The sequence below is a fragment of the Oncorhynchus nerka genome, linkage group LG23, assembly GCF_034236695.1.
Source record: "Oncorhynchus nerka isolate Pitt River linkage group LG23, Oner_Uvic_2.0, whole genome shotgun sequence".
NCBI lineage: Eukaryota > Metazoa > Chordata > Actinopteri > Salmoniformes > Salmonidae > Oncorhynchus > Oncorhynchus nerka.
In genome coordinates this window covers 29647409-29662765 of record NC_088418.1, presented here as the reverse complement: position 1 = coordinate 29662765, position 15357 = coordinate 29647409, and the positions used below count along the sequence as shown (strand labels likewise).

The 15357-nt window shown below is 42.8% G+C and overlaps 1 protein-coding gene across 2 annotated transcripts in view; it reads right to left on the bottom strand.

The window, feature by feature from the left end:
* Positions 1–1312: 1312 nt before the first annotated feature.
* Positions 1313–15357, bottom strand: part of plcd3b (phospholipase C, delta 3b) — a 60603-nt gene continuing 46558 nt past the window's right edge. For both annotated transcript variants that reach the window (XM_029629657.2, XM_029629654.2), the window contains exons 11-15: positions 12379–12495; positions 11221–11399; positions 10841–10976; positions 4255–4404; positions 1313–4159 (exon numbers count right to left, since the gene is read on the bottom strand). In XM_029629657.2, coding sequence (XP_029485517.1) covers positions 3885–4159; positions 4255–4404; positions 10841–10976; positions 11221–11399; positions 12379–12495 — 857 coding nt within the window. In that variant the 3' untranslated portion in view covers positions 1313–3884. The remainder of the gene's footprint in view (positions 4160–4254; positions 4405–10840; positions 10977–11220; positions 11400–12378; positions 12496–15357) is intronic.

Sequence of the window (15357 nt, the reverse complement as noted above, 5' to 3'; positions counted from 1 at the left end):
GAGATGCTGACTGAGTTCCTTTTTGGAGCTCTGGGGCCACCTAGCAGCCGTGAGGCCCTACGCACAGCTCATAGTCTGCGTATAAGCAGAGGTGGCACTGAGTGCACTAGTATAGCCGCATCTGCTTTTCAAGAACATCTGCAGTAACCTACAATGCCTTTTACAGCATCACTACAAAATGCCGCTGTTGTTCATTTTAAATGGTAATGCATACCGGTGTATGAGGAATAAGATCCTGTATCTAATATGCTATTATCAAATCGTCGTTTTTATACGAAACATTCATGTGTTGGAAATTCTTTGCATAGTCAACTTATACACAGCACTGACACACACACTTACCCCACCAGACATGTCACCAGGGGTCTTTTAAGAGTCCCCAAATCGAGAACAAATTCAATAAAACGTATAGTATTATATAGAGCCATTATTGCATGGAACTCATAAGGTGAAAGCACCAATTTGTAAGTCGCTCTGGATAAGAGCGTCTGCTAAATGACTTAAATGTAATGTAAATGAACTCCCTTCCATCAAAGATTGCTCAAAAAACAAATAAAGCAACACCTCTCGCCTATTTGGCCTAGATAGTGTGTGTGTACTGATACATATGTAGGCCACATTTGAAATGTTTTACATTGATGTAGTTCTGTCTTTGAGCTGTTTTTGTCTATTAATGTTCTGTATTATTTAATGTTTCATGTCTTGTGTGGACCCCAGGAAGAGTAGCTGCTGCTGTCGCAGCAGCTAATGGGGATCCTAATAAAATACCATTGGCAAGTATGTCCACACTTTGTAGGATACATTACACCACTTTTCGTTTATTTATTTTTGTTTTTAATTGATTCAGTTATTACAGCCAGATATAAATACTGTAAACATTGCATTAACGCAAATTCTTTTAACTCAAACTTTTTTATCAGTATATTTTAGTTGTTGTTGCATAGTACCAGATTCTGACAGTGTTGTGAATCCAACATGCCCCCGGGGTGAAGTTTTCCCTTGGTACAGATCTAGGATCTGCTTCCCCTCCCCCAATCCTAACCTTAACCATTCGTGAGGGAAATGCAAAACTGACACAAGAGCATCTGGGTCACCCGGACTACACCATCCAACATCCTGGTCAGTGTACCAGTCGAGTCACATGACGTAAATAAATCTTCTATGATAGGAAACCTTAAATAAGCAGAATTCAATAACCGCAAGTGTTAAAGTTAAGAAATGAAAGTTCTGAAATGTACAAGAGTAAAAAACACTATGAAAGAGGTCATTAAAAAGAACAACCTACAATAAACATACACATTGCAGCAGGAAGTAGGGGTGCTGAGGGTGCTGTAGCACCCCCTGAATTTTGGGGGGGGCAAAAGTCGTGCACTGGGCCTTTAATAATCCTATATAACAGACCTGTATTACATGCAGAAACGCTGATAATGGAAGATGGATGACAGTTTTTAAAAAGATATGCCATACAATACAGAAGAATGAAAGAGAAATGGCATTTAGAAGTGTACTTTGGACAGCAACCTGTCATATAATAGAACTGAATAGAGCAAAAAATACAATAGAACTAAAGGATAAACCTAACATACGTAACACATGTGTACTGTAATTTCCCAGTCAGTTTTGTGAATTGAACCCTGTTAACCCCTCCCCCCTCCTCATTATCATCATCATCCAATATCTACTCCATCTCCTCCAGTAACATTTTTGTTTTAAATCACATTTTGTTTGAACACTTAGGTCCATGTTGTTGATACAATATGTCTGGTATTCGAAACCTGAAAGTGTCCTTGAGTTAAAACAATACTTTTCATTGCCCTGGAAAATCACTGTACAAAATAAATAAGCTATAGCCAAAATATGTGCAATAAATACCATATATAATAGCGTGACATGGATGTTTGTATTTTGCACAACAATTACAATATGCATTTTTCTCCTTATCTTTGCCACAGAAGGACATTTTCACAACTTTTACACAAACATCACATCTCTCTTTGAATCCATACAATACCATTGAGGAGTAGACCAGTATGTATGTATAAAGCATCTCAGAGTGCTGATCCTAGGACCAGGTCCCCTCTGTCCATAACATCGTATTCATTAGGATCTAAAAGACAAGACTGATCATAGATCAGCATTCCTACTCTGAGACACAATGTAAACTATTACAAAAACATATTCCTTAAAAAGCATTCTAAAATGGATGTTATTGGTTTACATTACAGCAAATATGTATAAAAATTGTCTATCAAATCATTCTACAACCAAACTAATCTGGGTAATAAACAAGAATATTGATGTTAAAACCCTTCTTTCAAAGATGACATGATATACATTATGGACAATAGATAATGTATTTAAAATAATTGAAATCACTTTAAAACATTTAAAAAGGCTAGAGTCTCAAACTAACCCCACTTCTTGTCCCAAGTTGAAGATTGTCATCTTTTAGTTTCAATAACATCTTTTTACAGTATACCTGGCTGTCTCAATACTCCAAAATGACTTACTTTTCTCCTTTCCTTTAACCTTTTCCTTCATCTCCTTTCCTTAATCACTGATAGGTGGATGGACTCAAATCAATGGCACTCGTGTGAGTTTCCGACTTTCCTTAGCTAACGAGGCTATTTCTCTCCACAACCCAGACGCACAGCTGCCAGAGAGTAACAACTCTAAAAACAATCTTCTGTGCTTGAACAAATTAGATTTGTCAAGCGATGCACTTTGCTGTTCATCAAGTGCCACGGTCTGAGTCGTCAGAAAAATTCTAAAGTTCCACATTAGCTACAAGGCTTTCAGGAAAGGTACACTTCATTGGACATGTCCAGCCTGAACGGCCATCATGGACATAAGGACACAGGATAAGAAACTACTTCCAACTATTGAGACACAGCCTATTGAACTTGAACATCACTTGAACAGTGATATCATAAAACAAAAACTTGAAAACATCATGGACCTGGTTACTTGTTATACATTTTTTTTCTTAGACCCATCTGAAATGCTACAAACATATTGTAAATATATTTCATATCTTCAAAACGTGCTACAAAAAGGCAACAAGATCTACTATAGTGCATATTCTAGTATTGCTACGATAACTATATCTATCTACAACAACTAGATAACTAAAGTATAATATGAAAATGATAAATATAAAATCGAACTTCTATTATGGTTACATCTCTAAAGATGCCTCGGCTCGGAAAACTGATAAGTCCTTTGATGAACTTTAGCCATAAATCAGGCCAGAATTGAATCCAGGGACGGTATAGAGTAACCTTCTCTGTAAGGAACAAATACGTTACACCCTGTAAGAATGTGATTCTTTAAAAATACTGGTGAATAATCATTTCTTAAAACAGTCCTTTTAATATGCTTCAAATATGCAAAGTTCTGTTTGGACGGTTTACCTGCTCAACAATGGTTGTCGAGGGATGTCCCATCGACCCAATACCCTGGCTGGCTATTGGTTGGTAACTCTTTTTGTGTTTGGTCCAATCATCACACAAAAGAGGCAGCCAGAGATCCTGGTCCAGTTGTCTCACAGAATACTGGAGATCGAAGTTCATTACTTTCATTACTATAGATATGCTGTTAAATAATGAATGGTATACAGTAGGACAGCCACACTGTTGATGATATAGACCGTCTCCACTTGGGCCCACTACTTAGATCACTCAAGTTGGGAGGAACCAAGAACAGTGGTTAGTTGTCATGTTCTCTTTAAAAAATAATACTGTGAGTGAAGCAGAGGCAGAATTAACAAAATTCAAATGGGAATGGACTACAACCATGTTTACTACACCATAAAAAAAAATGAGTAGAGGACAGAATGAGTTTCATCTTAACCCTGGGTTACTTGGTGGAGCATGGGGAGAGACTTAATGCTTCTTGGCTGGCGATTTGGCTTGGGACGTGGTTGGAGATATGGCTGGCGATTTGGCTTGGGACGTGGTTGGAGATATGGCTGGCGATTTGGCTTGGGACGTGGTTGGAGATATGGCTGGTGATGTGGCTACGATCTTGGTTGAGGACGGAGATTTGGCTGAGGCCTTGGAGGGGCTACTGTGGCAGGGGGTGACTTTAACATGGATGAACAGAGAAGTGGGTGACAGGCTGGAACCATCGACCTTCAGCAGGTGGACATGACGGTAACCTGGGGGTGAGAAGGCAGAGGTGAAAGGTCAGAAAAACAGATTTATTGGCTCTAGTCTAAACAGTAAGATATGTTATTTTGACACACACACACACCTGTGCGGAGGCTGGTGAAGGGCAGGGTGAACTGTCCCAGGAAGTCGTTTCTGGAGGTGAAGTCGTGGTCCTCCACCATGAAGCGCACCAGAGCCAGCTCAGGGACATGCAGAGTGAAGTTGAAGGTACAGTCCCACCGAGGGTTAAACCCTGACAAACCATAGGAAAGGGGAAGAATTTTTTTCATGTATCTTCTATTCATACTTCAGGTTTGGGCTCAATTCTATTTCAATTGGAATTTCAGTTTATTCAGTCAATTGAAATGTAGTTGATAACGTAGGTTCAATCAGTAAGGCTGGCCTGAATGGATAGCTCACTCTACTTCTTTCAGTAAGCACAATACAATTCACACTGCTTCCTCTTCTACTGCATGTGCATAGCGGGAATGTCCATGTAACTGACAAAATAAAGGAAACACCAAAATAGGGCATTGGGCCTCCACGAGCCAGAACAGCTTCAATGCACCTTGGCATAGGTTCTACAAGTGCCTGGAACTCTATTGGGAAGGATGCAACACCATTCTTCCATGATAAATTCCATAATTTGGCGTTTTGTTGATGGTGGTGGAAAACACTGTCTCAGGCGCCGCTCTAGAATCTCACATAAGTGTTTATTTGAGTTGAGATCTGGTGGCTGAGACGGCCATGGCATATGGTGTACATTTCTTTCATGCTCATCAAACGATTCAGTGACCATTCGTGCCCTGTGGATGGGGGCATTGTCATCCTATTGGGGCATAGCCATGGTAACCAAAGTAATGTCCAAAATAATGCCCTACCTAGCATTTTATAAATTACCCTAAGCATGATGGGATTTTAATTGCTTAAATAACTCAGGAACCACACCTGTGTGGAAGCACCTGCTTTCAATATACTTTGTTTCCCTCATTTACTCAAGTGTTTCCATTATTTTGGCAGTTACCTGTATACACTGAGTGTACAAAATATTAGGGACACCTTCCTAATATTGAGTTGCACCCCGTTCCCCTCAGCCTCAATTCATTGGGGCATGGATTCTACAAGTTGACGAAAGCATTCCACAGGGATGCTGGCCCATGTTGACCCCAATGCTTCCCACAGTTGTGTCAAGTTGGCTGGATATCCTTTGGGTGGTGGACCATTCTTGATGCACACGGGAAACTGTTAGGCGTGGAAAACCCAGCATCTATGCAGTTCTTGACACTCAAACCGGTGTGCCTGGAACCTACTACCATACCCCGTTCAAAGGCACTTAAATCTTCTGTCTTGCCCATTCACCCTCTGAATGGCACACATACACAATCCATGTCTCAATTATCTTAAGGATTAATTAAAAATCCTTCTTTAACATGCCCCCTCCCCTTCATCTACACTGAATCATAGCGATCTATGTCATGAAAATAGTTAGTGTTTACAAACACTATTATCATCGGCATAGTCTCTACTCTCCTCTCCTCATCAGCATGTCATTCCTCCTCTTTTCTATTAGCCACGTGCAGAATGTCATTGAACTATTTACCTTATAGCATATGAGCACGGAACAATAATTGCACATTCCTCACGCTTGCTGTTTAATCTATGGGCACACTCTTGCAATTATCACCTTCTCTCTCTCAACCAATGTGCATAAATCTTGGGGGCATAAATCTTGGGATGTATTTATATGTCAAACTTGCCCATGTTCTCTTACAGTTCATAGGAGGAACTCCTTACTCCCAGAAATGATCAAAATAATTAGATTTTTGTGTTGTTTTTTTGTTAGGACAAACAAATAAATTGATTAATAAAATTTGCTAAATGAAAACTTTGCTGTTCTACAGGTGGTGTCGGGGCAAGTAAAGAGAAATGGAGCAGGACCTAGGGCTGTTACGATGAACGTATTACCGCCACACTGGCGGTCACGAGCCATGATGGCAGTCAAATTCCACGAGACCATTTAGTCACGGTAATTAGGCTTCTTTAAGCTCTGATGCTGCTGATGGTCATTAAGTAGCCTACCAAACTTGCTAACTGGCTGGTACTCATCCCAGAATAACAGCAAATGACCTTGTGCTGGAGAAAACAGGTACAAAATTATCTACAGTCGTGGCCAAAAGTTTTGAGAATGACACAAATATTAATTTCCACAAAGTTTGCTGCTTCAGTTTCTTTAGATATTTTTGTCAGATGTTACTATGGAATACTGAAGTATAATTACAAGCATTTCATAAGAGTCAAAGGCTTTTATGGACAATTACATGAAGTTGATGCAAAGAGTCAATATTTGCAGTGTTGACCCTTCTTTTTCAAGACCTCTGCAATCCGCCCTAGCATAGTCAATTAACTTCTGGGCCACATCCTGACTGATGGCAGCCCATTCTTGCATAATCAATGCTTGGAGTTAGTCAGAATTTGTGGGTTTTTGTTTGTCCACCCGCCTCTTATCATTTTAATTCATGGCTGTGTTCTTAGGCAAAATTGTGAGTGAGCCCACTCCTTTGGCTGAGAAGCAACTCCACACAGGATGCTTTACTGTTGGCATGACACAGGACTGATGGTAGCGCACACCTTGTCTTCTCCGGACAAGCTTTTTTCCGGATGCCCCAAACAATCGGAAAGCGGATTCATCAGAGAAAATGACTTTACCCCAGTTCTCAGCAGTCCAATCCTTGTACCTTTTGTAGAATATCAGTCTGTCCCTGATGTTTTTCCTGGAGATAAGTGGCTTCTTTGCTGCCCTTCTTGACACCAGGCCATCCTCCAAAAGTCTTTGCCTCACTGTGTGTGCAGATACACTCACACCTGCCTGCTGCCATTCCTGAGCAAGCTCTGTACTTGTGGTGCCCCGATCCCGCAGCTGAATCAACTTTAGGAGACGATCCTGGCGCTTGCTGGACTTTCTTGGGCGCCCTGAAGCTTTCTTCACAACAATTGAACCGCTCTCCTTGAAGTTCTTGATGATCCGATAAATGGTTGATTTAGGTGCAATCTTACTGGCAGCAATATCCTTGCCTGTGAAGCACTTTTTTGTGCAAAGCAATGATGACGGCATGAAGCCCTGACCTCAATCCTATAGAACATTTGTGGGCAGAACTGAAAAAGCGTGTGCGAGCAAGGAGGCCTACAAACCTGACTCAGTTACACGAGCTCTGTCAGGAGGAATGAGCAAAAATTCCCCCTGTTCTCCACTCATTACCTGTATTAACTGCACCTGTTTGAACTCGTTACCTGTATATAAGACACCTGTCCACACACTCAATCAAACAGACTCCAACCTCTTCACAATGGCCAAGACTAGAGAGCTGTGTAAGGACATCAGGGTTCAATTGTAGACCTGCACAAGGCTGGGATGGGCTACAGGACAATAGGCAAGCAGCTTGGTGAGAAGGCAACAACTGTTGGCGCAATTATTAGAAAATGGAAGAAGTTCAAGATGACGGTCAATCACCCTCGGTCTGGGGCTCCATGCAAGATCTCACCTCATGGGGCATCAATGATCATGAGGGAGGTGAGGGATCAGCCCAGAACTACACGGCAGGACCTGGTCAATGACCTGAAGAGAGCTGGGACCACAGTCTCAAAGAAAACCATTAGTAACACACTACGCTGTCATGGATTAAAATCCTGCAGTGCACGCAAGGTCCCCCTGCTGAAGTCAGCGGATGTCCAGGCCCGTCTGAAGTTTGCCAATTACCATCTGGATGATCCAGAGGAGGAATGGGAAAAGGTCATGTGGTCTGATGAGACAAAAATAGAGCTTTTTGGTCTAAACTCCACTCGCCGTGTTTGGAGGAAGAAGAAGGATGAGTACAACCCCAAGAACACCATCCCAACCGTGAAGCATGGAGGTGGAAACATCATTCTTTGGGGATGCTTTTCTGCAAAGGGGACAGGACAACTGCACCGTATTGAGGGGAAGATGGATGGAGCCATATATCGCGAGATCTTGGCCTACAACCTCCTTCCCTCAGTAAGAGCATTGAATATGGGTCGTGGCTGGTTCTTCCAGCATGATAACGACCCGAAACACACAGCCAGGGCAACTAAGGAGTGTCTCCGTAAGAAGCATCTCAAGGTCCTGGAGTGGCCTAGCCAGTCTCCAGAACTGAACCCAATAGAAAATCTTTGTAGGGAGCTGAAAGTCCGTATTGCCCAGCGACTGCCCCGAAACCTGAATCAAATCAAATCAAATGTATTTATATAGCCCTTTGTACATCAGCTGATATCTCAAAGTGCTGTACAGAAACCCAGCCTAAAACCCCAAACAGCAAGCAATGCAGGTGTAGAAGCAAGGATCTGGAGAAGGTCTGTATGGAGGAGTGGGGCAAAATCCCTGCTGCAGTGTGTGCAAACCTGGTCAAGAACTACAGGAAATGTATGATCTCTGTAATTGCAAACAAAGGTTTCTGTACCAAATATGAAGTTCTGCTTTTCTGATGTATCAAATACTTATGTCATGCAATAAAATGCAAATTAATTACTTAAAATCATACAATGTGATTTTCTGGATTTTTGTTTTAGATTTCGTCTCTCACAGTTGAAGTGTACCTATGATAAAAATTACAGACCTCTACATGCTTTGTAAGTGGGAAAACCTGCAAAATCGGCAGTGTATCAAATACTTGTTCTCCCCACTGTATATTATTTCATATATGTAAAGACAAGATTAAATCAAGAATAGACTGATGACAATATTATCCTGTCACTTGTGAATGATATATTATCACTTGTGAATGATGCCCAGCTTAAGGCAAGAAACCGAAATGCCTTTTTCAAATCATAGTCGCACACCTCATGTAGCCTAGCCATAGACCTACACTACTGTTCAAAAGTTTGGGGTCACTTAGAAATGTCCTTGTTTTTGAAAGAAAATCAAAAAAATTTGTCCATTAAAATAGCATCAAAGTGATCAGAAATACAGTGTAGACATTGTTAATGTCGTAAATGACTATTGTAGCTGGAAACGGCACATTTTTGTTATGGAATATCTACCTAGGCGTACAGATGCCCATTATCAGCAACCATCACTCCTGTGTTCCAATTGCACGCTGTGTTAGCTAATCCAAGTTTATTTTAAAAGGCTAATTGATCATTAGAAAACCCTTTTGCAATTATGTTAGCACAGCTGAAAACTGTTGTTCTCATTAAAGAAGAAATAAAAACTGGCCTTCTGTAGACTAGCTGAGTACCTGAAGCATCAGCATTTGTGGGTTCAATTATAGGCTCAAAATGGCCAGAAACAAAACTTTCTTCTGAAACTCGTCAGTCTATTTTTGTTCTGAGAAATTAAGGCTATTTCGTGCGAGGAACTGAAAACTCGTACAACGTTGTCTACTACTCCCTTCACAGAACAGTGCAAACTGGCTCTAACCAGAATAGAAAGAGTAGGAGGCCCCGGTGCACAACTGAGAAAGAAGACAAGTACATTAGAGTGTCTAGTTTGAGAAACAGACGCCTCACAAGTCCTCAACTGAACTTCATTAAATAGTACCCGCAAAACACCAGTCTCGATGTCAACAGTGAAGAGGCGATTCCGGGACACTGGCCTTCTAGGCAAAGTACAGAGAGATCCTTGATGAAAACCTGCTCCAGAGCGCTCAGGACCTCAGACTGGGGCAAAGGTTCACCTTCCAACAGGACAATGACCCTAAGCACACAGCCAAGGCAATGCAGGAGTGGCCCCAGGACAAGTCTCTGAATGTCCTTGAGCGACCCAGCCAGATCCCGGACATGAACCTGATCGAACATCTCTGAAGAGAACATCTCTGAAGAGAACATCTCTGAAGCTTCCTCTTTCCTGCTCCTTCCACCCTTCCTGACAGAACTTCAGAGGATCTGCACAGAAGAATGGGAGAAACTCCCCAAATACAGGGGTGCCAATGTTGTAGAGTCAAAGGTGCTTCAGCAAAGTACTGAGTAAAGGGGTCTGAATACTTATGTAAATGTAATATTTCAGTTTTATTTTTAATACATTTGAATTTTTTTTCTAAAACCCCGTTGTTGCTTTGTCATTAGGGGGTATTGTGTGTAGATTGATCCATTTTAGAATAAGGCTGTAACGTAACAAAATTCAGTGGTGTAAAGTACTTAAGACTACTTTGAAGTACTACTTAAGTCGTTTTGGGGGGTATATGTACTTTGATTTACTATTTATATTTTTTAGCAACTTTTACTTCACTACTATCCTAAAGAACATTATGTAATTTTTCCTCCATACATTTTCCTGACACCCAAAAGTACTCGTTACATTTTGACAGGAAAATGGTCCAACTCACACACAACATCTCTGGTCCTCCCTAATGCCTCTGATCTGGCAGATTCATTAAACACAAATGCTTAGTTTGTAAATGTTGTCTGAGTGTTGGAGTGTACCTGGTTTGTTTAATATAAGGAATTTAAAATGATTTATACTTTTACTTTTGATACTTAAGTACATTTAAAACCAAATACTTTTAGACTTTTACTCAAGTAGTATTTTATTGGGTGAGTTGTACTTTTACTTGAGTAATTTTCTCTGAAGGTATCTTTACTATTACTCAAGTATGACAATTGAGTACTTTTTCCAACACTGAAAAAATGTAGAAAAAGTCAAGGGGTCTGAATACTTTCCAAATGCACTGTATATTTACCATTGTTGTCAACGCGGGGGGACATCTTCTTGTTGTTGTCGATGGGAACGCCATGGGTCTCCACCCACACCTGAGGGTCCACGATGGAGCTGGGTTTATCCCACTCTGGCTTGGGAAGCTGCTGGGCCGAAATCACCTGCATATGGGATTGGTTATAATGGGATTGGGGAAAAACAGGAATGGGACAAACGGGATTGTGAGAAATAGCATTAGAGAAAAGTGAGGCATTGATTTTAATTCTATACATTGCATTTATTTTTTGCGAGTCTGAACTTGTTACCTTCTCAATGGCCTCTTGGCAGATTGACAAAGTTGTATAGAACTGAGTTAAATTGGATTGATTTGGGGGGCTGTCGGGGCATCCAGGAACGCCCACTTACCCGTATGGTGAGGAGGGTGGGGTCGTGTCCGGGTCCTCCCCCCGTGTTCTCGGGGTTGAAGTTGCAGTCAGGGCGGGTCAGAAAGGAGGGCTTGAGGACGTATCCGCAAAGGCCGTTGGGTAAAAAGCGTCCCCGGTTCAAGTCCATCTCTTCCCCTGCCGTCTGGAAGTTCAGCGCCACTGGAGAAACACATATTTCAGTTACTAACTGTGAATTAGTGTGTTGATTTAAAGCCTAGACATTAGCCAGATCATCTGCCTGCCACAAAGAGTATTTTAGCGCATTACAGGACATACTGTAGGTTATTACTCGATAATCACTGTGGTTTAGAGTTACAGTGTATTGTGCTTTATTTATCTGTCTAAGTAATGAGAGAATTTATGTTATCCATTAGAGTGTAATAGAATGCTGGAATATTGCTCTTGTTGGGATCTTGTTTTTCAGAGTAAATAACTCACGGATACTAGAGAAGCTTTAACCAAGTTGAATTCTTCCCAAAGGTTCTGTACAGCTGTAATCAGACAGCAAAACATTTCTCTCCATTGGTTATATACATCCTACTTAAGACACTCCCACTCTCCAATCCTTCTTATGGCTTAACAGGAAAAGAGTAACAAGATCCCAAACCCTTATTACTCCCTTTAGGTGACCTGTCCTCACCTCCTGACCTCAACCCCTCCTTCATCTAATCCACAGATGTCCATCTGTCTTTCCTGTATCAACACGGTGCTCTGCTCCCGTCCCCCAACACATTCCAAAACTTTCCACAGCTACCTGTCCTTCTACAGAGACATAAAACCCAGTCTCTTTCATTTCCTGTCATTCATTTCCAATCTCAATGATCAATGTTTAGCCGATTCCAACACTCTGTAATGGAGTGTATGGCACTGACCAGTGTCGCAACACACACTCTCCAACACAATCCGGAATTCACAAATACTATCAAATCTGGCAACCAACATTGGCCTCTCACTGAGGAACAGGGTACCTGGTAAACACTGTTTCACAGTTCTGAGACGGGCCATACTAACCATATTTCCTGAAAACACGCTATGAAAGTAGATACGTTACATTTTGCTGTTTGTGGCGTTCTACTTTCATAGCGTACTGTAGGGAACATAATCTGGCAACTTCAGAGAGTGGTTACAATGTTCTGACCAATCTGGCAACCGCCGTTCCACATATCCTGGGGGTCGTAGTTGGAGGACTGCAGGCGTTGTCCTGAGGGATATATTCTGCTCAACTGATGGCTGTTGTGACGGACAAAATGCTTCCCTGCAGGAGGGGGAGAAAGAAGGAGGGCAAGGGTAGTTAAAACACTGGCAAAAGGGAAAAACAGAGAAGCCTATGTGGTGAACAAGGTTGTGTTCATTAGGGCAGGAAGGCTCCAGGTAGACCCTTCATGTTTCAATCTGTTTTCTTCCATTTGGTGCATAATGAACACAGCCCAGGTGGCTTGTCTTCCCAATAGGGAATCAACAGGGCCTGCAGAAAAATAGCCTAGTGTACATATGAATTATTATTATTATTTATTGGACTTAATTGGACCCAAAGGGCTTTAAATTGTAAGGGGGAAGCTCATCTCATCCACCACCAATGTTTAGCACCCACTTGGATGATGCACGGCAACCAATTTGCCCCAGACCACACATCAACTATCAGGTGCAGAGGTGAGGAGTGATATATGCCAATTAGGAATGAGGAGGATAATTAGGTGGCCTGGTTGGGCAATTAGCCAGGTCACCAGGGTTAACACCTTACAATAAGTGCCATGCAATTTTTAATAACCACAGAGAGTCAGGACACCCATTTAACGTCCCATCTGAAAGACGCCAAACTACTCAAGGCGATGTCCCCACCACTGCCCTGAGATGCCCCACTGCCCTGGGGCATCTCTGTATATATCAATGATGTTGCTCTTGCTGCGGGCGATTCCCTGATCCACCTCTACGCAGACGACACCATTCTGTATACTTCTGGCCCTTCCTTGGACACTGTGCTATCTAACCTCCAAACGAGCTTCAATGCCATACAACACTCCTTCCGTGGCCTCCAACTGCTCTTAAACGCTAGTAAAACCAAATGCATGCTTTTCAACCGTTCGCTGCCTGCACCCGCACGCCCGACTAGCATCACCACCCTAGATGGTTCCGACCTAGAATATGTGGACATCTGTAAGTACCTAGGAGTCTGGCTAGACTGTAAACTCTCCTTCCAGACTCATCAAACATCTCCAATCTAAAATCAAATCTAGAGTCGGCTTTCTATTCCGCAACAAAGCCTCCTTCACTCACGCCGCCAAACTTACCCTAGTAAAACTGACTATCCTACCGATCCTCGACTTCGGCAATGTCATCTACAAAATAGCTTCCAATACTCTACTCAGCAAACTGGATGCCGTTTATCACAGTGCCATGCGTTTTTTTACTAAAGCACCTTATACCACCCACCACTGCGACCTGTATGCTCTAGTCGGCTGGTCCTCGCTACATATTCGTCGCCAGACCCACTGGCTCCAGGTCATCTACAAGTCCATGCTAGGTAAAGCTCCGCCTTATCTCAGTTCACTGGTCACGATGGCAACACCCACCCGTAGCACGCGCTCCAGCAGGTGTATCTCACTGACCATCCCTAAAGCCAACACCTCATTTGGCCGCCTTTCCTTCCAGTTCTCTGCTGCCTGTGACTGGAACGAATTGCAAAAATCGCTGAAGTTGGAGACTTTTATCTCCCTCACCAACTTTAAACATCTGCTATCTGAGCAGCTAACCGATCGCTGCAGCTGTACATAGTCCATCGGTAAATAGCCCACCCAATTTACCTACCTCATCCCCATACTGTTTTTATTTATTTACTTTTCTGCTCTTTTGCACACCAGTATCTCTACCTGCACATGACCATTTGATCATTTATCACTCCAGTGTTAATCTGCTAAATTGTAATTATTTGCCTACCTCCTCATGCCTTTTGCACACAATGTATATAGACTCTTTTTTTCTTTTTTCTACTGTGTTATTGACTTGTTTATTGTTTACTCCATGTGTAACTTTGTGTTGTTGTCTGTTCACACTGCTATGCTTTATCTTGGCCAGGTCGCAGTTGTAAATGAGAACTTGTTCTCAACTAGCCTACCTGGTTAAATAAAGGTGAAATAAATCAAATAAAAACATTGGGATCTCCTTATACCAGGGGGAAGAGTGCCCCCTACTGGCCCTCCAACACATTTACATTTAAGTCATTTAGCAGACGCTCTTATCCAGAGCGACTTACAAATTGGTGCATTCACCTTATGACATCCAGTGGAACAGTAGTGCATCTAAATCTTTTAAGGGGGGTGAGAGGGATTACTTTATCCTATCCTAGGTATTCCTTAAAGAGGTGGGGTTTCAGGTGTCTCCGGAAGGTGGTGATTGACTCCGCTGTCCTGGCGTCGTGAGGGAGTTTGTTCCACCATTGGGGGGCCAGAGCAGCGAACAGTTTTGACTGGGCTGAGCGGGAACTGTACTTCCTCAGTGGTAGGGAGGCGAGCAGGCCAGAGGTGGATGAACGCAGTGCCCTTGTTTGGGTGTAGGGCCTGATCAGAGCCTGGAGGTACTGAGGTGCCGTTCCCCTCACTGCTCCGTAGGCAAGCACCATGGTCTTGTAGCGGATGCGAGCTTCAACTGGAAGCCAGTGGAGAGAGCGGAGGAGCGGGGTGACGTGAGAGAACTTGGGAAGGTTGAACACCAGACGGGCTGCGGCGTTCTGGATGAGTTGTAGGGGTTTAATGGCACAGGCAGGGAGCCCAGCCAACAGCGAGTTGCAGTAATCCAGACGGGAGATGACAAGTGCCTGGATTAGGACCTGCGCCGCTTCCTGTGTGAGGCAGGGTCGTACTCTGCGGATGTTGTAGAGCATGAACCTACAGGAACGGGCCACCGCCTTGATGTTAGTTGAGAACGACAGGGTGTTGTCCAGGATCACGCCAAGGTTCTTAGCGCTCTGGGAGGAGGACACGATGGAGTTGTCAACCGTGATGGCGAGATCATGGAACGGGCAGTCCTTCCCCGGGAGGAAGAGCAGCTCCGTCTTGCCGAGGTTCAGCTTGAGGTGGTGATCCGTCATCCACACTGATATGTCTGCCAGACATGCAGAGAT